This window comes from Oenanthe melanoleuca, chromosome 11 (genome assembly GCF_029582105.1).
Source record: "Oenanthe melanoleuca isolate GR-GAL-2019-014 chromosome 11, OMel1.0, whole genome shotgun sequence".
NCBI lineage: Eukaryota > Metazoa > Chordata > Aves > Passeriformes > Muscicapidae > Oenanthe > Oenanthe melanoleuca.
In genome coordinates this window covers 13,227,926-13,252,174 of record NC_079345.1, presented here as the reverse complement: position 1 = coordinate 13,252,174, position 24,249 = coordinate 13,227,926, and the positions used below count along the sequence as shown (strand labels likewise).

Below are 24,249 nucleotides of genomic sequence, written 5' to 3'. Positions count from 1 at the left end.
AGCTTTTTGATGGCATTGAATGTGAATTCCCTCTTTTTTTTATTTTCATGATAATTGATGGTAAGTATAGCTTTACATTCCTGTTCCTTGAAGGCATTAGAGAAATGAGCTTTTAGAGGAAAGATACAAAATTATTTTCCCATCCTGCCAAAATAAGTAATAATGCAGTGGCACTAAATATCTAATTGAGAGTTCTGCCTCCTGGGTTACCAAACCCCAAGCATCTCAACTTTCTATAATTCAGCATTTCTAATGTGAACTGTTTATAGAATATAACTCAAAAAGGGTTTTTTAAAAGCTTCAATCTGTGGCATTGTCCTGCATTGCCTTTTAAGCCTGAAAAACTTTCAGATGTATCAGAACTTCTCAGCAGCATGAGAAAGAAAGGGAGGGAGAGCACGCTGCCACACTCAATGTGCACCAGGGCTTCTCAAGTTGAGCATTGTGTGGCCATTGAATCAGAATTCAGAAGAGAATAAAGGGAACCAGGAAAGGTTTAGTTTCCTCCCAGCCACAATTTCTCACGTAGTCAGTCTGATTGAATAATAAAACCAAGTAAAAAAATTAAAACAAAGCCAACAAAAACGACACTACCTCGATCTTGATGTTGGGGACACACCAGAGAAAAGTTAAAGGGGTGATCTCAGGATGGAAGCTAGAACTTGCATAGAACTGAAGTCTGAATAAGAATATGAGTAGGGTTACAACTGTCAAAAAGATTTTTAGACAGATTAAAATCTATCCATCTTTCCTTTCTCCTATAGCATGTTGAATAGATTTCAGATACAGACAGTGAGTGGCACAGAAATCTGCCATCAGCCTCGACTCCTCTGTGGCCACCCACAGATTAAAATATCGTGTTTGAAGATATAATAAGGTTTCACAATTGATATTCTAAAGAAATGTTTGACATTTTTCAAAGAGTGAGGCCCAAAACTGAGGAGAAAAGCGCTGACATTTTATGCTGCCCACTTGCAGTTTTGAGAACAAAAAGATAGTTATCTTCAACTGAGGTTAGCAAAAGAATAGGAAAAGCATTTTACACTTCTTGTATCCAACAAACCCTATAAAATACCTACTTTGCACTGTCCTTGTCCTTTCTGCCTGGATCATACTTCTAGGAAATAGAACAGTTCTGTTAGTAGATTTTGGCAAATATATCCAAATCCACAAGGTTCCTCGATGCAAAACCGTGTATACACAGCAATGGCAAACAGACAATGATGTGGGAGGTGCAGAATTTGCTCCTGTGTCATGAGTATCCTCAAGTGTTTTGAAGTGTTCAGTGTGTCACTTGAAAGACCTTTCTGTGTGCAAACTTTGATTGCATTTGTGTCTCTTGGCAACTGTAAATGCTCCTGCATATATACTCAGGAATATTTGAAAATGTAATGAACAATGCTTGTCAAGTTTTGAGTTTGGATGGAGTGTTGAAGAGCGATGGAAAGAGAAAGAGTTTTGGTGGTTGAAAAAGGGAATATTAGTATAAAATTTATAAAGCAAAGTTTTAATCTAGCTCATTCCCCTTTGAATGTTAAAAAGAATATTCTACTTTAAAACATCACCTTGCTTGTCAAATAGATTTTTTTTTTCTTTGATGAACAGAAATGGGTTTTGTATTGTTAATATATATTTTCATTTAAGAACTTTCCATGAACTGAAGATTACCATTCTCATATTCATCATATTAATCTTGGGAAGTGCTGATAAAACAACTTTTAAGGGACTGGTAATCCCAAACATACTAGTGTCTCCCCAAAAGCAGCATCAGGGAGTTGACTGTTGTGATCTACAGCTCAATCTTTTACTTTTCATAAGCTATTTATTGTGTAGGCAGTTAAGAATTCTATTTGAAAAGTAAACACTGGATTTTTTTTCTTCCTCTTTTATGAACTTTGAGGTAATGGAAAAATTCTTCCATTAAATCTATTATTGTGTGGTTATTTTTAGGCATTTTTAGAGGAAATCCCACACAAGTAAAGGAATATCAGGATCTTCTGGACCCTTTGCTTCAACATACACCTGAAGGTATTACCTGGAAATTGTTCTTCTGAAACATTTGTAGCTTTTTATTGAAATTATAAAAATCCTGACTTTCATATTCATGTATATTGTAGTCAGAGTAATGATAAGTATGAACATCAATATGTTTCCTAGTGGCAAAATACTAATTCTAAAATAACCTCTTTTTATGTAGATACATTGCATCATAAAGTATGATAATAAAAGTAACATTTTTCTGGAAAAATGCTGCTGATACTAAAGATTTACACTGTGCTCACTCATTCCTCCCCTCCTTCACCTCTGCTTCATTGTTTAAAGTTCACTTCTACTTTTCAGGCAAATATTAACTACCAGCAGTCAGATTGTTTCAATGTCCCACCTGGACCCAGTTGAGAACTACTCTCATCATTAATAATCACCTAATTTTTCAAGCTCTAAAAAATATTTTGGTATATTCATATGAAATTGTTTCTATCTTAGAGCTGGGAAAATGGCTACAAAATCATTTTATTATAAATGCTCTCTTACTTAAATTGGGCACTTCAGAATTCTTGTGGCACTGCAGACAAGGCTTGTAGTGGCCTACAGGCACAACCATCCAAAATTCAGTTAAAAAAAAGAAAAAGGCCATAAGTTTGAGTGGGAGGAAAATAACTGGCCTGAGAACAGAAAAATCCAATTTTAAAACTCAGCATTTTAGTCACCTGTTCTTACATCTGTGGTACAGTTATACAAGTGGATGCAGAATGTTCTTTAAACTTTTTGAAGTGAACTAATTTCTGTAAGGCAGTCAAACATTCCCTTACAAAATTTGCTTTATGTAGCAAATTTTTTTTGCTGGTTGTTGCTTTTTTCTGATTATTAATGAGTATGTGAATGTTCATGAACACTAAATTAATCTTATGGTTCCTTTTGTTGCATGTCATCACAAATGTCACATGTTAAAATTTCTGGGTGTGTTTTGGTGCCTCACTCATTTGAATGTAATATCTCTAATAACTGTTTTCCATTTTTTCTCTGCTTCTTCCCAGTAATTTGGTTTTTTTTTTTCCTAAGCAAATAGTAAGACATTGCAGTTTTATTCTGTTTATTATCACCTGTTCTTTATCCAAATTAGTTCAAGAGTAGAGCAGTATTAAGGTGGAATTTAATTATGCAGGAAGCATTTTAATTTGCTTTTCAATTTCATATCATTAGGTCAATCATTTGTAATCATGTCTCTAAATTCCCGATGCATGTCCATTTAAAAAGTTCTGAAATAAAGTTTACAAATATCAGCAATACCTGTGGCATAATTCTAGATACAAGGTATGTATCTTCTAGAAGAGAAGTTATGCCATTTGGTTTCATGATGTTTCATGTTCAATTGCTTGTTTTAAACACTTGATTAATAAAATTATCCTAAACCAAGTTAACTCTTTTTGAGTAGGAATTTCAGTTGGAAAGAGTTATCTGTTATTGAGCCTATGTTAACTGGGGGGCACAACACCCCAAGTGTTTCACTGGGACCCAGCTTTCATTGCTTTTGATTAAAGCTTCTTAACAGAGCTGCATTTTCCTTCAGGTGACTTTTTTTATTTTTAGTTTGCATAGAAAGTGCTGCACAAACAACACACCTGGTCTGGGAAGAAATTCTGGGGAAATGTCTGGTGAAATTCAAAGTAGTTGTCTTGGAATTCCTCACTGAAATAACTGTTCAAACTGTTACTGGGGTGCAATATTTCCTGCTTTGGATCCACTTCAGCTTTATTAGGGGAGTCCAGTCAAGGAATGATTTGCTCACTGGCTGTGCTTGCTGTCCCCAGGGTGCCCTGTTGTCCCCAAGTATTACTACGTGCCTGCTGACTTTGTGGAGCTGGAGAAGAGGAACCCGGGCAGCCAGAGGCGGTTCCCCAGTAACAACGGGAGGGATGGGAAGCTGTTCCTGTGGGGCCAGGCCATGTACATCATTGCCAAACTGCTGGGTGAGAGCTGAGCACCTTCAGCTTCTGGCCTGATTGTGTTCCTCTTGTTCCCCAAACAAACATTGCCTTGAGTTTTCAATGGACTTTGAGTCACCTGTGTTTCGTCTGCTCTGCTGCATCTGTGACAGACAAAAATTGCTTTGCAGTACTTCTGGTTCACAGAGTACTGAAAATCTAAACATGATGACAGATTTTTTTTTTCTGGCTTTCCCTCTTATTTCCTTTTCTTCATATTAATTTGATGCTTTCTGGGTTAACTGTATCACCTGCACCTGTACAGTGATGTTTGTAAGTGATTTATAGCATTTAATTCAAATTATTGACTGCTTAAGCAAGACAAGTTAAATCTTTGAATATTTGCAGTCTCAGAGAAAGTTAATGATTCATTCATCTGTGTTATTTTTACCCTTTTTCAATTGTATGAGCAATTGCAAGTGCTTATCAAAGTTTGACCACTGAAGGTTGTTATGGCGAATTTCAGTCACAAAGAAATTGTCAGTCTCACTTGGAATGATTTTATTACAATGCGAAAAGAATGGTTAATCCAGAAAAATCGTCAGTTGGGTTTTTGCTTTAGTATTTCTTTTCGGAGTAAGATATATTACTTTATTTCAATATGTTCAGCAGTTACCTAGTAATCAGTAGATGGAGTTCTGGAAACTTTTTCTGTTAACACAGAAGGGAAACAGGCTGTTGGTAATAAAATAAGAAAAATTGAAGGAGAGTTTAAAAATTCACCAGTTGGCAAGAACAGTGTATAGAGATATAGAGGTATAGAGGGACAGAGTCTATGTGGTGCTTTACCTGTTTGGTTTTGCTGTATTCCTTGCAAAATTCCTATTTTAGCCAATGCTTCAAAGTAAATGCAGGCAATCACTTTTAGTTAAAAAAAATAATCGATCTTATAAGAGTATTAGCTAAGTAATCCTCCAGTGTGTGTGTGTGTGAGAGGTTGCTGTAGTAGTTCTAATATTGATCTTGTGCTGTTATTTGTGTGTTTCTGTACCTGCAGAATGCTGGATAAATAAGTTCTATTTATAGTTTGCTAACTGTTGTTTGTGTAATAGAAACATTCTTGTGTTTCAATTCTTTGCTGAACATTCTTACACACTGCTTTTTATTTGTTAGTTTTAGTTTTTTTTCCAAAAGATTCAAAATTTCAGAGTCATTTTTTCCTGCTTCTCTCATAGTTCTTGCAAACAGTTTGGAGATCTTAGTGATTGTTCATTCAAGGTTGTTATATCAGGAAGTCCATATATTCCTACTAATTTAGACTTGGTGCATTCAATTTTGCTCCTTACTGGTGAAAACCTGCCTGAATAACAATCTTGTCCTTGGTGAAAGTGTTTGTGTCTCTTACTTTGCTTGTTGGTGGTTGCTAATTAAGTGGTATCCTGGCTTCAAATACTTTGATATCTGGGAAGGTATTGGTTTCCCATTTCATTATCCATTCAGAAATCATTGTGTTGCCCCCAGGGTATCAATTAATTTGTGTTGTTCAGCCTCCTCACTCCTGCTGTGTAGGCAGCACACAGTACCACCTTTGTAGCTCCTGCTGTTGTCTCTGGACCTGGGCTTTGCCTCTTGAGGTCCAAATATTTCTAAATGCAGCAACATGAACCTGAGTCAATTCTTACCCTCCCACGGAGGGGCAAACAGAAATAGGGAAGTCAGAATTTGGTCCTGCTTACAAATGCTGAGTAACACAGGAGTGGAAGTGCCTGGAGGGCACCACATTTATGCAACTGAAAAATGTGTTGATGAAGAAAAAAAGCATGTGTTTTGCAGGTGATGATGCTGTTTTGTACAGAATTTCCTTCTTGCTTTGGATGAGGTGGTTTGTAAAACCCTTATGTTAAGTTCCCCGTTTTGGAGCAAGGAAAAGGAGTCCCAGGTATTCAGGTGTTTCATGCAACTGAAAATTCACTCAGTCTATTGTTTAGTAGCTCTCTTTCCTTTGTTTTTCCTTAGAATTCTTGTATCTTGTTGTTTGGATTCAGTGCTGCCCATGGCAGAACCAAGAGTTTTAGCAATATTTTTATAGACCAAATGGATTGAATGTTGTCAGCTGCTGCTGCTGCAGACAGGGAGCTAACAAAGGAATCTGCTTTTGCAGTCCAATACACTTGTACTTGTGATAATGGTGATGAATATTCACTAGTAGTTAGCTTAAATTTTATATTAGTCTATTGATACAGTTCTTTTAAATATGAAATTATTCTGACCATATATTTTAATTGCTGGGCAATGTAAATCAGTGTTAAAATCAGTGGGAATAGAACACACAGAGTTTGGAAACCTCTCTTGTTTTTAAGACAATGAGGCAGAGCCCATTGACCTTGAAATAATTTGGTTAATTCATTTTATTGCATTAGAAGAATTTCACATAGTTCAAGTAGCTTCCATTCCTTTAACCAGCATAAGAATTCTGTGTGGACTGTGGAGCTTAGATGAGTGGTTTGCTCAGATATGCTTTGGTAACTCATGTATGTATCAGTATGTTAATCAACTGTCCATAGTGGTCTTTTACCACCCTGCTCTGCTCAGGTTTGTGTCCATGGATGGTGGCCCTGCAGGAGCAGTGCAGAGCCAGGAGCAGGATCCTTTTCTGGCTGCAGTTCAGCTGCCTGGTGCCAGCAGGAGGCTGGGGACAGCACAGCATCCAGGGCTGGCAGAGCTCTGGGCAGCAGAAGGCTCTGGCAGGACTTGTCTTGCCCTGCCCAGCCAGCCCCACTCAGTGCTGCCCATGGTTTACCCCATCACTGTGCTGGCCTAGCCCAGGCACCCTTCAGGCAGGGCTTATTTTGAGTTTTAAGCTGCTGCCTTCATTTCCTCTACAGTGTAGTGCTCAGAAACCTTCTGATCAAGGCAGTGTTGTTTTCTCTCAGAGCTGAGTGCAGCCATGAGTCACTTCTAGTTTAGATTAATACCTTATTCCCTTGTGTTGGGGCTTTTTAAGAGTAGATACAGAATTGTTGACTTTGAGATAGCAGAAATGAAAATGTATTGTGACTTACTCTGTGTTAGGAATTAGATCAAGTTTGGACAGTTTCCTGTCAAAATACAATTTTGGTAGGAGAGCTTATTTTAAGGGTATAATGGCTCATACTAGATTATGAACAGGTATTTGAGGAATTTGTTGAAACTTTTTAATAGTGTATTTTTATTGGAGTGCCTAATTTTTATGTTTTTTCTGGAGAAGGTTAAAGTACTGGGGTTGTAGGTTTGGTGGGGTTCCTTCCCCATGTAAAAAAACTCCATGTAGAAACTGCTAAATTTTAAATATTCTTAATTAGAATTTTTCACAATTTCTTTCTGAAATACCTTATTGAGAGGTATCTTTGAGGTATCTTTTGTCCTTTCCAGGATTCAAGTCGTGTGATTACCTTGAGATAGAGGCTGTCTGCTTTTCTGCAAAGCCAAACAATTTTTGCTGGTCATTGAGTTTATAGTTAAAGCTCCAGATTAATTCCATGGTTGTGGATTAAGGGCTTTTTATGTGACTTGTGTTGTAGAGTCTGTTGTCTGCATGTAATCTATTAACATATCTTTGTGAGCAAATAAAGGCTTGGGTTTTTATACTACAGTGTTGTAATTAGCTGTAGCAAGAACAAAGCTTCAGTCATTAATTTTAAAATTAATATAATTCTGAATTTTTCAGAATGTGCTTTATGAGTCATTGATCTAAAACAAAGCAGAACCAACTACAACACAAAAGTTGACATGGCTTCTTCACAAAAGTACTGCAGAAAGTACTCAAGTTTTTCTGTATTTCTATTCTCATTTTCTTTCAGCTGATAAATTAGTGAGTCCTAAAGACCTTGACCCCATCGGCCGGTACGTCCCCCCCCAGGACCAGCGGAACGTCAGCATGAGGTTTTCAAATCAGGTGAGCACTAGCTTAGTATTGCAATCATTTTTATTGAAAAATTGTCATCTAGCTGCTGTATATGGTTCTCTAACATTACAGTTAAAGTGCAAGGAAAAATGTGGGTACATTTTCTGAGTTGATGGAGGATTGCTTTTAAAAGGAAGATTATAACGTGCAGTTTTGGGGAAGTGGTAAAAGCTTGCCTTCAAATTAAATGATGCAGTCAAAAAGATAGATAAAATTTATGTTTAAACAGCTGCTAATAAATAGCTATGTGTCTTTGAGTTATAAGTTATGTCAGGAAGGCAAGAATGAGCCTTGTTTTCTTATTCCTTTGAAGTAATTTCAACTGCAACACATTTTTTGTATTTAGAACTTCTAAGAGCTACAGGAATGAGGTTCTTTTTGTTTTGGTTTGGTTGATACATCATCCCTGGAGGTATTTAAAAGATGTGCAGATGTGGGGACAAGGTTCAGTGTGGGTTTGGGAGTGCTGGGTCAATAGTTGGATGCAATGACTGTAAGCCCTTTAATGATTCTCTGATTCCATGTGCTCCTGTATTTGAATTAAATGCATGGCAGGAATGAGTGACCAGGGATGGGGAGTGCTTAAAACACGGTAATTCAAATCTGTAGTGGATGGGACAGCAAGATATGAATATGTCTGTATGTAGGGAATTCCATTTGTTAAAGAGGTAAGAACAGTGTGTATGGAAATGTGTAGCTCAACGTCGTGTTTCAGCCTTTTTATTTCTTATATAAGGAATGTATATTTAGGAAGTTCCTTGTTCAGCATTGTGAATCTGTTTTTGAAGCATGAAAGACGAAGTAATTTATCTTAAGATTCAGGCCAAGTTCAGAACTGAACAATGTTTTTCTTGTTCTATCCAAATGCTGCTTATCCCCTCAGTTTCCTACTATTTCCTGTTACCAAGGTAATCCACGTGCCTGGCTGTTAGTTCATTCATAATGAGACTTTCATTGTTCACAGTGCAGCATTTACCATGTTCCTGTGAGATAATGAAAGCTCAGTGATGTCATTTGTCCCTGGTTTCTTTGTTTGTTCTTGCATCATGGGATTATGAATGTGACAGAAGCTGGGAGCTGCTGCCCCTTTTGGGGTGCTCTCAGGAGGGGCCTATTGTGAGTCAGGGCTGCTGCAGCCCATCTGATTCCTCTTACTTTGACTCTTCAACCAGTCACTTTTAATATGCCACAGCTGAGCACTTTAAAGGAGGTGAGGCTTTGTTCTAAAGGCACTCTATGACTCATCAGGAAATGTCTTAGTAGAAAAGCATTTTTACTACTATTTGGGGTACCCAGTATGTGATAGGCAATTTTCAGATCTTCAGAGAGAAATGGCCTCTGCCCTGAGAGTTTCCCAGAAGTGGTAATAAATAATACAATGATAATTTACTTACTCATGACTTACTCATTGAGGGCCAATTGGTGAATCAATAAAGAACTTAGTCAAATGCAGCTACCCTTTAAAATTCAGTAATGTAACAGGGACTTTAAAAGTCAAGTGTTAAATGTCTTGAAAATAACAGCTGCATTTTGATATTTTACTTCATCTTCAGACAATGCATGAAGAAGGAAGGAAATTCCAGGCATGCCTATGTCTGCTTATAGCTCTGTTCTCCCAGTGGTGATACTCCTTTGCCATAGATGACTGTACCTGCATTTCTTTGATTTGTAAATGCTGTAACTATCCAAGATGTGGCTCCCAGTGTGGGTTAGAAGGAAGGGATGCCCTTCTGAATTAGTGGGAAACAGACTGTGGCATCAGGCCTTTGGCATTGCAGCCTGCAAGCAGCAGAGTAGAAGTGGTGACCAGAGGGGTTCATGTCCCTGTAAGGCTGCCAGGTGGAATTTCTTTGGGATTGTTTGTACTGAAATAGCTGCTGCAGTATTTTGGGTTGTTTTACTGCTGCAGTATCAGGGCAAAATGTCCCTTCACGCAGATGTCAATGGGTCAAGAGAAGGTTAAATATGCAAAGATCCCCTGACATGATTCAGGTGAGCTGTACCAGCAAAAGTCTTCAAGTTCCAGACAAGAATCTTGAGTCTGGCCTTTTTAATTCACATTTTAGATTTGCTTAACCAGTTTGTCTGAATGTTTGATTATGCCATTTTATCTAATTGAGCTAATTTATGCAAAATCAGTATCTTAGCATTTGTCGTAAAGTGTAGGGAAAATGACTAAAAATTTCATACAAAATGAGAATACAGCACATCTTAATGATGTCTTTAGAAATCAAAAGTAGTTTCTTCTCGTTAATGATGTCTTCTTTTTCCATATAGCTAAGAAATTATTCAATTTCATTGAACAGAAAACTATTTCCACTTGTATTAAATTTTATTCCTGTAAGCAATAAACAAGAATATGTAAAAATTTCAGAGGCCTGTGTATATAAATTTTGTTGTGATACAGTGTTTTGAAAGGAGATGTATCAAAAAGACTGCTTTTAAAAATTTTATTTTAATCTCTGTGCTAAGTAAATATTTCTTCAAGAAATGTATTTTCCATGTAGGCATGTTTTAATTTTGTGGTTGCATTGACTATAAACTCTAAACACTTGCCACTGAAAAATGTGATTAATTTAATATATATGTGACTTTGGCTTCACTACAAAAATTTGTCTGATACCTACATAATAGTGTAGATTTAATCAAGCAATGGAAAATATTTCAAATATTCCAACCTAACTTTTACAGCTTAGAGGCATCAATGAAGAATTAGGTAAAGGAAAGTAAGATAATATAGATGTCCAAAGGCAAAAGTGCTATGAAAACTGTATATAACTATGTATAATTACAGTTTGAGTGCATCAGAAAATCAGATCAAGGACAATCTCATTGCTTGTAGAAAACTGAGGCATCAAATGAGCAGTGCAGTAAAAACATAATAGTTACTAATACTAATTTTGTCTATTTTTAGTTTGAAGGAAATGTTTTTGCTCCTAATTCAATGCCAGAACCTGTTATTTTCCCCTTTGAGGAGGCTGTGTCCATATGTTGTTTCTTGGGGAAGTGCCAGTGTGGTGCTGGAGCAGGGCTGTATTTGCTGGGTTTAGTCTCTGTTCAGAACAAACTGGAGTCCAGCAGCAGTCACAGGGTTCTTTCTCCTGTGCTTTGCAATCCTAATGGCCAGGTTAGAGCCCATCCAGGAGTTCAGAAGAAATGGAACCATCCATACTCTGTTTACTTTGAAAGGAGATAATGTAGGGAATTCTGGTTGAGGGTGGCTATTTAGAACTGGATTCCTCAGAAGAGCTTATTTTGTTATTCCTCTTTACTGCCTCCAGATTCAGGAGAGATTCTAGCTCGGTTTGGGTTGTTGCATTCTGTTTCGGGAGGATGTAGTGTAGAAGATGGTAACAATAACATTTGAGAGGTGAGGTAGGGTGGGGGTTTTCTGGAGCTGTTTTGTATTTTACTGGCACATGTGAAAGCTGATTTATTGCTGTTTTATGTTTAATTACATCTTTAACAAAAAATCATAATCTGACTTAATTGCCAGAATAGGATTATTTTATCTTCTGAGTTAAGTTGAAATATGTGTTTAGGGTTTCAATTAATTAATTGAATTCTCTGCATGTGATGGCTGTATTCTTTTAGTGTGTAGAGTTAGCAGTCATTTGTAAGGATTTCATTTCAGGTACTGGGAATAAAGATTAATGCCTATTGATGAAGAGAATTGAGAAGAAAATAGCCAAAATAACAGACTGGTTTTTTTTTTTTCAGGGAAATAGATAACATGTAAAGAAGGAACTAAAATTATGACTTGTAGATAGACTGAGATATTTTAAAATTTTTATGTTTAGGATTAGAGCATGTCTAATTTGGATGGAGCTATATTGGTTGATTTGTTTTGTCATGTTAATTGTAAACATGTTCTTGCTTTCATTCCTGTTAATACAACTGTCTAGCACAGTTAACACAGTTCTAAACCTGCCAAATGCTGCTTGGAATTTGAGGCACAGACCTGTGCTGTATGATTTCAGGGTCTGGTGTCTCAGTGCCCATGGGCACAGGGTGGTCAGCAGTGGTCAGTGCTGCAGGCAGCTCAGTGTCCATGGGCACAGGGTGGTCAGCAGTGGTCAGTGCTGCAGGCAGCTCAGTGTCCATGGGCACAGGGTGGTCAGCAGTGGTCAGCGCTGCAGGCAGCTCAGTGTCCATGGGCACAGGGTGGTCAGCAGTGGTCAGTGCTGTCAGGCAGCTCAGTGTCCATGGGCACAGGGTGGTCAGCAGTGGTCAGTGCTGCAGGCAGCTCAGTGTCCATGGGCACAGGGTGGTCAGCAGTGGTCAGTGCTGTCAGGCAGCTCAGTGTCCATGGGCACAGGGTGGTCAGCAGTGGTCAGTGCTGCAGGCAGCTCAGTGTCCATGGGCACAGGGTGGTCAGCAGTGGTCAGCGCTGCAGGCAGCTCAGTGTCCATGGGCACAGGGTGGTCAGCAGTGGTCAGCGCTGTCAGGCAGCTCAGTGTCCATGGGCACAGGGTGGTCAGCAGTGGTCAGTGCTGTCAGGCAGCTCAGTGCCCATGGGCACAGGGTGGTCAGCAGTGGTCAGTGCTGTCAGGCAGCTCAGTGTCCATGGGCACAGGGTGGTCAGCAGTGGTCAGTGCTGCAGGCAGCTCAGTGTCCATGGGCACAGGGTGGTCAGCAGTGGTCAGTGCTGCAGGCAGCTCAGTGCCCATGGGCACAGGGTGGTCAGCAGTGGTCAGTGCTGCAGGCAGCTCTGGGACAGCTGGGTTATGGCTCAGGAGCAGCCAAGCTGTCTTGGGGGTGCAGTCAGGCTGTCCTGTTGTGAGCTGTTCCCATTTGCCTCTCCTTGCTCCGTGTGCTTGGGAAGCCTGTGGTGCCCTTTCCATCGAGGCTCTTCAATGCTCTGCCCCCTTTCTCACATGCTCACAATGAATGGGGTTTTTTCAGAATTCTGAGGTTTCCTGGCAGTGTAAGCAGAAAGGCACAGTGATAACATCTGTGCAGTGAGAGTGCAGCAAAAGGCTGATATTGAGCTGCTTTCTCTGCTTGTGCCAGGAATGGATCCAGGGATTTTTCCCTTTATCCTACCTCCAGCAGTTTATAACCTTGTTAAACACTGTGATTTTTAAATTTTTTTTTTATTCTCCCTTTTGGAGAGGAAGAACAGCTAATCAGTCTTTTATCTTGTTCTTCTGAGGTATATTTATCATCTGCACAGCATGCAGAATAGAGCTGAAACCTACCCTTCTGCCAAGGATCCAAGTTGGCAACACAAGGCAGGAGGGGGAGCCTGGGCAGGGGGGCTGTTGTGGTGTCTTGGGGAGACAGTGATGGATGTTGTGGGAGCAATACCTGAGCTGGCCTTACTAGACAAATGAGAAAGCCAAGATGTTACAATGGAATTTTAACAAGGAGATTTATTTAATGTCATATTTAGCAGTTTAGTGCTTTTCCTTATCTCTTTTCTTAAAATATACAACAAATACTATATAGGACAATCATCATTGGAAAGGGTAACTTCCTTTTTTAGTGTTTTATCTATTATTTTGATCTGTGTTTCGCTAGGCCACTACTTGTGATCCTCCAGGCTGTGACATGTCAAATGACAATAACTGTGACTTTCTGTTTAATGTTGCAGCAACCCTGTAGTTGTGCTGCAATCACAGTTATATTTTTCCACAATACTTTGAAAGATCTAGTAGTTTTTCACACAGATTTTGTGTTGTTCCAGTTGTGCTGTAGCTGCATTTATGTAGTTCTGGCCTGTGTTTGTACCATTTCTTGGCTGCTTGGAATCCTGTCCTTGGCTGTGTGTGACAGGCAGAACTCATGGGTTATGTGCAATTTACACAGTCCTGCTCAGTTCTTCATTGAGAGTGTAACAACTGAGTCTTAACTCAAAGACCAAGTTAGATCACAGGCTGTCTACAAATCAGTAGTCTTGGAAGAGCTCTATCATTTTCAGGTGGAAGGGCTTTTGCTTTTTGTTTTATACACAGTGCTTATGGCTGAGTTTTGGGTTGAGTTTTCCTACTGTTTGTATAAACACAAGTGATAGTATCATGGTCTTATTCTGAGCAGGGAAATCTTCTAATGTCACTTGAACTTCTGACTGCTTCATCTGGTCTCTTTGTGCACTTTCATCAGAAACATACTTCATGTGACAAAAAGTCCAAAATTTTTAATGTAAATGTAGTGCTGGCTGACTTCTGGGAAACAGTTACCAAGAATTTCTTTGCAAATCCCTAAGATTTTTACTGATATGAAGGCTCAGAGTTGCCTGAGCAAGCTAGTGTCCCTCTGAACCTCTCATTCTAAATCAATGTCTATCCCTGTATCATCACAAAAAATACTGCATTTTTATATAATCGATAGGAGATTGTGTTTAACTTCTGTCATTCATGTTCTGGTAGTTTCTAGACAAAAGAAGACAAAAGCATTTTAGCACTGAAAATGTGAGCTACCCTTAGTTGTGTTCTTTTACAGTCAGTGAATGCCAGAGGAGTGAACAAGGACTAGGGGGGTTGTTCAGAGCTCATTCTGCCACAGACAGGAAAGGTGAATTGCCAGATTGAGACCCAGGGAGTCAAGTCAATGATTTTACCCAATACATTGAATTCACTCCTATTTACATGATTTCCTAATGTAAAATACTGGTATTTATTTCAAACATGAAGTGTCTGTGTAATGAACAATGCAAGGAAATGCAGCTGTCTCCAGTAAAATGTAGTATGTCTTTCATGTCACTAAAGAGCAGCTGTCTGATCACAGTTTTTCAGAGTAAAGAGTTGAAATCATCAGGTCATTATTTGTGAGTGGATTTTATTGTTTACCAAAAAAGCTGAATAATTTCACTCATTGCAGAAATATGCATCAAAACAACAGGTCATGTTAGGCATACAGGAGATGTACTGATTGGATACATCCTAAATTTTTGTTTTCCCTATGTAGTTCTTCTTAATTAAAGAAACCCCCAAACTAATCCAAATAGTGTAATGATTACCAGAAATCTGTTTATTGCAAGTTCTCCAAATCGTGTCTTGCAGAATATTATTGGTAGGACAGGCTTCCTGTAGTCTTGAGATTTAGAAATCTTCACACCCTAAGAAAAAGCAATGCAGACAGTGCTGTCTGTCACAGTTGTGGATTGTTTAAATAGGCATTGTCCCTGGTCATACTGTACTGAATTAAATCTTTAGATAGCAATGCCAGTAATGATTTTGTCATTATTTTCCAGGGTCCTTTAGAAAATGATCTGGTGGTACACGTGGCCCTGATAGCAGAAAGCCAGCGGTATGTATTTACTCTGCTTGAGTACCTGTGTATTGGGGGAGGGTTGAACAATACATGTGAAAAGGTGTAGAATGAAATACTGCTACTTGTATACATCTGCTGCCAAGAGAATTATTAAAACTATTCTGTGATTTGTCATAAATATATCTGTATTTCGTTTGTAGCCTACAAGTTTTTCTGAACACATATGGAATCCAAACTCAGACTCCCCAGCAGGTGGAACCAATTCAGATATGGGCTCAGAAAGAACTTGTCAAAGTAAGGAATTCTGCATTTTAAATTATTTATCCATTTGTATATTTCTTTTGTAAAAACAAGAATTTACATCAAGTTATTAGCCTTGTATCTGCCTAAGCTGTTGTCTACATATTTCTGTCCTCCTAATGCAGTTGCAAGGTGTGCTGGCACTGGAAGATACAAATGCCTGCAACTTTCAGGGAAATGTGGGAGCCCACATGTTCTGTATTATCTGATTAGGCTTATTGCCTGAGCCATTTTCAAAGTATAATGAATTAATAATAAAATTTTAATAACATTAGTAGCTTGGTAAACTGAATGAATCTTGATGGAGAAACAAGCAAATGAGCAATAGTCAAAAAAATGGATTAAGGCAGTAGGCATGAGCCATCAGAGGATTTCATAGTGCAGCCCCTCTTAACAGGCAATATCCACATCTCTGTCACTGTTTTCCCTTGCACTGACTATATCCAGTAAGTTTTGGGTTTGAAATCCTTTTGGATTTACCTCTTTAATTGAGCACATGTAACAAATTGCTGTGATGAAGGATCTTCTTCAGGATCCCCTTCATCCTCCCTGCAGGCTCTGTTTTCTACTGGGGCAAGGAGTCCCCTGAGGGACAGCCACATCCTGACAGGCCTGCTGTAGATCAGGTCCACAAAGCTCCTGTCTGACCCTGTGTTGTGCCAATGGTCTCAAACAGGAGTGATGAATGTCTGGGGACAAATTCTGTTTGTCAGCCCTGAGGTCCCAGTTGTAGAGCAGATCACTCTGTGGGGCTCTCCTTCAGAAATCAGGTCACATGGCCAATGCTATGATCTGTATCAGGAGTCTGTAGGACACAAGAAAAAAATAACCCAAAACCAGAGAATATAGCAACATATTTCAGGTTTCTTAAGTTTGTGAGGATGAAGAATGTCCTAAACCTGGCTGTAGCTTATTCAGGAAAATGCTTACCCCAAATAATGGCTGCCACTAACACCTGAGAAGTCCTAAAACAGGGAGAAGGGAAATATCCATGTTTCCATTCATCCTTGTTCATTTCTGAACCCATTTTTACTCACTAGCTTTATTTATATTCCAAAATATGTTTTCTTTGTCTGTGTCTGTCCTGAAATTCTGTACTGAAACTTAGGTTTAACAAATGAATACTCCATAACTTTAGTATAGAAGTATATATTGTCTCTGTGTCATCCATGACTTCTTCGGTTTCCCTGACAAAAAGATGAGACCTTCATTAAGTTTTATTGTTTTCACTTAAATTCCTATCTATGAAAAAGTCTGTATTAGGATTTATTTTTCTAAAGCTGTTGAGACATCTGGCAATTCTGACACTTCCTTTATCCTCATGATGGGTAGGTACAGCTGCCTCATCAAAATTTACTTTTTAAAGGAGTGCCATGAAAATATTAATTCACCTGATACAAAACCTCTTCCCAATGGGCTTCTAATACAGGCTCTGCCAGAGCTGTAAAGTAAAGAGAGTTATGAGAACTGGGGTTTGATCTTGGGACTTATGGCAGTAACCAAAATGAACCAAAAAACAAATAAACAAAAGCTCCTGGTGGTATTTATCATCCTTTGAGGGGAGAGAAAGCCAAGTGGAACAATCAATGTATTTTGAAGAATAGAAGGTTGATCCTTAGAAAATAGGGATCTCAATATTTCCTACTCTGATGCTGTCAGTTCCAAGGAGCATTTAATTTAATCAGAAACTTTGAACTGCTCTAGTAGCACATGATTGCAGTTAAAATCTCTAGAGTTATTAACAAGCATGTACCCAAAAAAGTGCTGTAAAACAAATGGATGGGGACTGAAAGTAGAACTTGAAGTCATGTAAAGATACCCACAAAGTCAGGGTAGCAGGGGAATGAAGAGAGAAGGAAGAGATAAATATTAAAATGGGACAAGGGATATGTAATACATAGGAAAAAAGTACATCTGGAGTGGAAGTAGAGCACAGGAGAGGAGAAGAATACCCCTTGGGCAAGGGCTGAGAGAGGAAAGGTAGCACAGAAACAGATGGTGTGCAAGACCGCTGCATTTTGGGCCACGCTCATAAATCAGCCCAACAGCCTAGTCTGCTTTCACAGCCAGTTCTTGCTATTAGCAGCTTAATAACCCAGATTTGAAGGGCTGTTTAATAAAAAAACCCAAAGGTGCTCAAAGCAGCTGGACTTGAATGAAGCTGTGCATTGTTCAGTGCCTGGTGCTGCCGCTGAGCTTTGATTGTATCAGATCAGGATAGAACTCTCACTAGAGGAGGGAACTGCTTTAGTAGCCTGTGTGTCAACCTGGGGCCTCAAGATACATAGTCTTCAAGGAAACAGACAGTGTTACAATGCCAATGCAGTTCTGCTTTTGTTAAGAAAGCATTTCATGTTCTGCATTCCAGCAAAATGAAGATCCTTGTAGTGTTAAATGGCCCTGCCTACTGCCATTCTCCCAGCCTCCCTTATTTAGCACAAGACGTTCAGCATTGTTGGGCTTTGTTATGCACTGATGGGTTATTGAAGGCTATCAGTGTTCTGGTGTCTCCATCCTTTCCTTCTTGAATACAAGTTCCTTACCCAGCTGTTCTGGATGAACAGCTCATGTAGATAATTTTGTTTATTTTCTTTTATAAGTAGCTGTTGGTATTAATGCAGAAACATGGGTAGGATCAGGAAGGCCCCAAGCTGACAATAGAAAGCTATTGAGTGTAATGTTTGTTCAAGTGTTTGCTTTCATTTGCTTCTGAATTATCTTCCTATAACATAAAGAAAGGTTGAACTTCAGAAAATGTTCAGAATTCTGAACATTCTGTAATAATGGTGGGTTTCTTACCTAAAACAGCCCAAGTAAGGAAAAATTACATCTTTCAGTTGGGTTTAACTGATACATTTATACTGCATTGCTCACAGATTAGTTATTTTCTTATGGTTTTATTCTCATACACAGTAATAAATGAAGATTATTGTATCAGTTGAAGTAATGCTAGGCATACATAACTCTAATAAGAATCAAGCTATTAATAATGAGATAATTCCCTCTTGCTTGTGATGCTGATGCATTAATTTTCCAGATTTGTACTAAAATTAGAATAAAGATCTTTAAAAAGTTCTTATATTACTCTTTTACTTTTGTATCCACTCTGAAAAAGCATTACAGGAGGCAAATTTGGCTAGTCAATAAATGCAAATGATCCTTTAAAAATTATTTCAATAAGCAATTTGAAAAATCAATAAATATTTTACTTACATAGAATAATAATAATCATCATAGGAGCAAGAAGTTAAAAAGAAGATCTAATATAGGAAACAACAGGTGTTTTTTAAAAAACCCAACCCTGAATAGCAATAACAGCCTCATTTTCTAATAAAAGCAGATTGCACACAGCCTTCTTTGTAAGATGTGGCAGGAACATGAGAAAGGCTGGTATCTAGATTTTTATCAGTTTTCATGATTCTTTCTCACAGGCTTACTTCCATTTGGGAGTGAATGAGAAATTGGGATTATCTGGAAGACCGGACAGACCCATAGGATGCCTTGGAACATCAAAGGTTATTACAAGAAAAGTTTGTATTTCCATTACTGATAAACATTTAGTCTGTATGATTTTAACTAGAATTGAAATGTAATATTATTTTATGCATATTTTATGACTTCCAAGTCCTTGTATTTGGCTCTGATGAATGTTTTAAAGAAAAGATTAATGGGAGTTTTTTCTCTCAACAGATTTATCGAATACTAGGCAAGACTGTAGTTTGCTACTCGATCATTTTTGATCTCAGTGATTTCTACATGTCTCAGGATGTTATGATGTTGATTGATGACATTAAGGTATTTGTAACTTTTCCTTTGAATAACTGACAAAAATAATTTGCAGAAGAATAAACTGTACAGTCTGATAAAAAAGAAGACTGAAGGAGAAACACAATACAGTGTGTATTGTTATAATGCAAAAATAAACTTGCAGCTAGAAAGTTTATTGAGACAAATGTCCTGTCAGCCCAGTATGAGTTCCAGTGAGTATCTCTGTGACAAAAACAACTGCCCCCAAAGTGACTGGGAATGCTGTAGGGCAGCAAGCAAATTATCATTTGTGTCTTTGGAAGAACAAATGTTGTTGGCTGAAAAAAGGAACAAGACTGGTGTTTACAGGAGATATGAAAGCCTTACCTGGAGGAAGCACTACTTGATTTTGCACAAATATTAAAACCTGCTCCCTTCCCTGCCTGTAAGGTGGCAGCAGTGCAGAGCTCACCCACCACGTGCCCTGGGCTGGAGCAGCAATGTCAGTGCACAGAAGGTGGCCCTGGTGCTTCCATCCCAGTGGCTGGGATTCAAGCCCAGGATCCCCACACACATTTTTTGGGTCATTGCCTGTAGTTCAGAGCACTGCAGTGTCTTATGGTTTGCTCCATGATCCATACATTGGCTTAGGAGTATTTTCAGAAGATGTAGGAAATAGCAGGGCTTGACAGCAGCTTGTGCCTGTTGCAGAAATCTATTGGTGCTTTAGTAGCCAAGGTGTTTTTAACCTGTTGGGGTTTTCAGGGCTGGAGGGGCTCTTATGTTTTGTTCTGTGTGTTCTGGTAGGCTGTGCTTGCTGTGTTGTTTGGGGTGTTTTGTGACTGACATTTTCCTTGCCCAGAATGCCCTGCAGTTCATTAAGCAGTACTGGAAGATGCACGGCCGGCCCCTGTTCGTGGTGCTGATCCGGGAAGACAACATCAGGTGGGGAGAGAGAAAAGCAGGCTTTGCAGTGTGGGATTTACCTGAGTGCAAGATTAATGGAGTTCTGTTTCAAATTCCAGAGGGAGCAGATTCAGTCCCATATTAGATATGCTGGCAGCCTTTAGAAAGGGAATTGTTGGAGGAGTGAAGGTTCATGTTGACAGAGTACAGGTAAGGTGTTTCTCCTGACTGTTGTGTTTTTACCTCCTGGTACTGGTACATGTATTCTTACTAGTTTTGGAGTTTATGTGACTTCTGATTATATTTAGTTTCATAAAAGTAAGGAGTCAAGACTCAAGACATTTGGTACTGTTTGTTTTGTCTCAACAGAAACATGGGTTTATTTTAATTCCTTTTGACAAGTCTTTTGAAAGTCGTAATCTTCACAGAAGGGGAAAGGGTGTTTTTTGTTAGGCAGTCTTGTGAAATTGCTACCAAAGGATAATGCCACAATGTCAAGCACTGAGGGATTTCTTTTGATTAGGTAATCATGGAGGGGAAGAAAAGGTGCTTCGCATGTATTAAAATTCTTACAAGAACTATGATCCAGTTTTAACATCTTTACTGTTTGAATGAATCTTAAAGCAGGCACTTTCCTTCATTAAAATGTGAAAATTACCAAGACAGATGCTGATTTTACATACTTCTATGTGCTAGTTAATCTTAGTTTACACCTATTGAAGTATCCTTTTTTTGTAAAAGAAGACTAAAGACAGAGTAATGACTTCTTGTTCCCTAGAAAATCATTAATTTGTAGAAGAGCTGGGTCACTGGGAAAGGAAATGCTTCTAGCCATGATAGGTTAAGATATCCTTGGAATCTTTAAGTATTTATGTATTTCTCCTGCTCACACATAGGTCATGTAGTCTCTCCTGGTACCACTGACTCTACCTATAGCAAATGCCATTACTGCCATGCCATGGAAAACCTTCCATTTGGTTTGCTTCGTTTGTTTTTGTTGTTGTTTTGGTTATTTTTTAAATTTAACTGCAATGACTTTCTTGCCTTGCAAGAAAGATTTGTCAGACAAGAAATTTCTCCATCTACCTGTGCCCTTATTCTAAGCAGTACACTGGACAACCATTGGGGAGTAAACTTTCCTTTCCATATTCACTGACCTTCTGGAAAATCCTTTTTCTAATATAGAAAGTAAGGAGTTGTTTTAAAGGGTTTAAGATGGTGACAGCCACTGGTCTTTGCTTTATTTGTTAGCCATTAAAAAGAGCACTACAAACAAATGTTTGACTTGAAGGCCAATGGAGATGGTGGTGGGTGCTTTTCCTGCTGGGACACCCTGTGCCTGCTCCAGCAGCTGAATTGGAATCTCTGTCTTACTGCACAGTTGGCACATTTTATTACCAATCTTGTTTCATTATAGGGGAGGATTTGGGAAAAGAACAAGGGACATGTCTAATTCACGGTGTTTTCTTGAATAATTAATTTATTCCAACAAAATACATATTGATCTTTGTCAGTTGCATTCAGCTGCTTCATTTAGGTGCACATTTTAAACATGCCTAAGAGAGAATGTGTGTCTCTAATTGGATGAATGCTCTTTTTTTCCTATAAAGTGTTCCAAATCTGATGTAATTTAAAATTTTGTATGCTCAGAAGTTTAGTAGCTCTTTTCTGATTTTTACCTTTTTTGTCATCATGTGTTCAAGCAGATGTGCAAGGCAAAGAATGAATGGCACCAGTAATAAAAGCAAAGCAGGGTTTTTATGTTCTGTCATCTCACAGCATAACAGATCAATGTTTTACTGCAACTCATGTACAATGAAAATGGAATATAAAAGTTCACAAAACATACTCAGTTTTATTTAGCTAATGAGAACCATCAAAAGCAGTCTTAAAAATGCTGTAGTACAATACATTTCCTCTGGCAGTAGATAAATAGGGAATTCATATAAATTCAGAGTGAATGAATTGTAATGACTACATCAGATAAATGCAGCACTGAGTTTTCAGCTATGTAATCTTTTGAGATGGAAGTATTTGTAAGCTGCATTTGATGTGCAAACTTAGGCCAGGCATACTTGGATTAGGGAATGAATACAGAGTGGGAATGCTCTTTGTAGTGATTGCCTGAAACATCAGTGAGGCTGACAGGAAAACTTCAGCCATGCCTGGAATAATGAGCACTGGGATCCGGAACATGGGGACTGTGCAGGACTCTGAGGAATGCAAATTCTCAGTCTGCAAATTTCATCAGCCCTGGCTTTGTGGGGTGGGCAGTGCTTGATGAAGCTGGACAGGGCAAAAGAACAATGGAACAGAGCAAAAAGGAGACAGCAGCCCCAAGAGACTTCTGCTGCCTTAAGCTGTCTTTTTCCTCATGAAAGAGCAAAAATACTCTGAAAGTGTAAAATGTTTGGAACTGTAGATAAACAAACTACTTTCTCAATGGAAACCACGAGCAGCATACTGTGATTAAAAGACAGCCTATATAATTATGTACGTATTCTAAAATTTGTTTTCAATTTTTCATTTCAGACATTAATATCTGGAGCAGTTGTTGAACAACTTGACTTCCTAAGCATCACTGAAACAGAAGAGTAAGGCTATGTGTAATTAATAGTGATGACTTATTTGATTATTAAATTATTTTCTGAACCATGAAGAAATTAAATACTTCTTTTTCAGGGCTCCTGTATTTAAGAGTTTGGAGGAGCTGGATCTTCCAAAACATTCAAAAGTCAAGAGACAATCTAGTACTCCCAATGCTTCTGAACTTGAACAGCAACCAGATGTAAATATTAATGACTGGAAAAACAAGTCAACATATGAGATCCTGCAGAAACTTAATGTAAGAAAACTTGATAAAAGTACAATATAACTTCACTCTCATGAAATAAGAAATTCTGTGCTGATACTCTTTTTGCCAGCAGCCTAATTAGGTCAGCATGATCAGTGTTGGGGCACAGATAATAACATAAAATGTCTGATATTCCTCTCCATACTCAGGGGAATCCTTCTCTTTATCTTATGACAGAGCTTCCTGGCCCTTCATGTGTAGCTCTCAATTTCCCCAGGTGTCACAGTCATCCTTGGTGCTTTGTGACCATCTAGGAGGGGATCCATTTGCCATGTGTTTTAAGAACAGATATTTTATTGACAAACTGCAAGTCAAAAGACTTGAGCAGTGGATATTCACTTGGATGGACTGAGAACTTCTTAATGGCATCAAGGGATAGTTCCAATCTGTCCTTTGTTTCCTGTATCTAGAGGAAAACTAGCAATAACTGGTCTAGATCTAGTGTTGATACAAAGTGTTCTGCTTGGTTCCCTATTTCATTACAAGCATTTCTGCTGTAAATTAAAGGACCTGAGAATGAAAAATCAGGAAACTTTTCCAAGGTCAAATTATTACAGCTTAATATGATCCACAGAGAAGCCTCAGCAAGCAGCATGATAAGGATACAGCATACATAGGGTATGGGATAGTGAAATCCCCTTGAAAATAAAATATATAAACTTTTCCTTAAGTTGAAAAGGCCCTTTGGTTTCACCTGAAATTTTTAATAGCTGTTGTGGCTTTGCTTCAGTGACAATCTGAAGGCTATTTGTGGTTCTGTTGTTGCTGTTTTTTATTGAAGGACTGCAATTGCCTGGCAAGTCAAGTGCTGCTCTCAAGTATATTGCTTAAAAGGGAAGGGCCGAATTTTATCACCAAGGAAGGTAAGAGCTTCTTCCATGTGACTGTTCTGAGCACTGAGGAAGCAGCTTAATGTTGAGTTGCAATGAACAGGAATAATAGCTGTGCATGCCAGCAGTTGTTGAGCTCTTTTCTCTGCCATGTAGAGCAATTTCTGCATTAAATAGGACATGCACATTGATGGTGTGGTGGGGAATGTGCTGCTGGATATACGAGTGCTTTTAAATTGTTTGTAGGCCAGTGCTGTATCTGGTTGTAATTTTGAATGCATAGATTGGAAAAAAAATACAGGATTTGACCTTACAAAGAAAACAAAAACAAAAGACAAGTCTAAATGTCTGTAACAGTCTGAACTATATGAGGCTTTATACTGAATTTTTATTCTGCTTTGATGTAATCTGACTTCAGTGTATCTGTGAAGCTCTGTTTTTGTATTATGGCTTTTTTTTAGAGCATAGGGTCTAAATTCCTGTAATATAATTCTGAAAAAACTACTGAGGCTTTGGGATTTTTTGCTGCAA

At 38.5% G+C, this 24,249-nt stretch overlaps 1 protein-coding gene across 3 annotated transcripts in view; it reads left to right on the top strand.

Moving 5' to 3' along the window:
• The window catches only part of PHKB (phosphorylase kinase regulatory subunit beta), a 68,566-nt gene that overhangs the window by 28,572 nt on the left and 15,745 nt on the right, over window positions 1-24,249 (top strand). For all 3 annotated transcript variants that reach the window (XM_056500537.1, XM_056500538.1, XM_056500539.1), the window contains 13 exons: window positions 3-60; window positions 1,951-2,028; window positions 3,810-3,968; window positions 7,763-7,857; window positions 15,062-15,117; window positions 15,282-15,375; window positions 18,813-18,896; window positions 19,072-19,176; window positions 19,991-20,073; window positions 20,154-20,244; window positions 22,567-22,628; window positions 22,717-22,879; window positions 23,670-23,751. In XM_056500537.1, coding sequence (XP_056356512.1) covers window positions 3-60; window positions 1,951-2,028; window positions 3,810-3,968; window positions 7,763-7,857; window positions 15,062-15,117; window positions 15,282-15,375; window positions 18,813-18,896; window positions 19,072-19,176; window positions 19,991-20,073; window positions 20,154-20,244; window positions 22,567-22,628; window positions 22,717-22,879; window positions 23,670-23,751 — 1,210 coding nt within the window. The remainder of the gene's footprint in view (window positions 1-2; window positions 61-1,950; window positions 2,029-3,809; window positions 3,969-7,762; window positions 7,858-15,061; window positions 15,118-15,281; window positions 15,376-18,812; window positions 18,897-19,071; window positions 19,177-19,990; window positions 20,074-20,153; window positions 20,245-22,566; window positions 22,629-22,716; window positions 22,880-23,669; window positions 23,752-24,249) is intronic.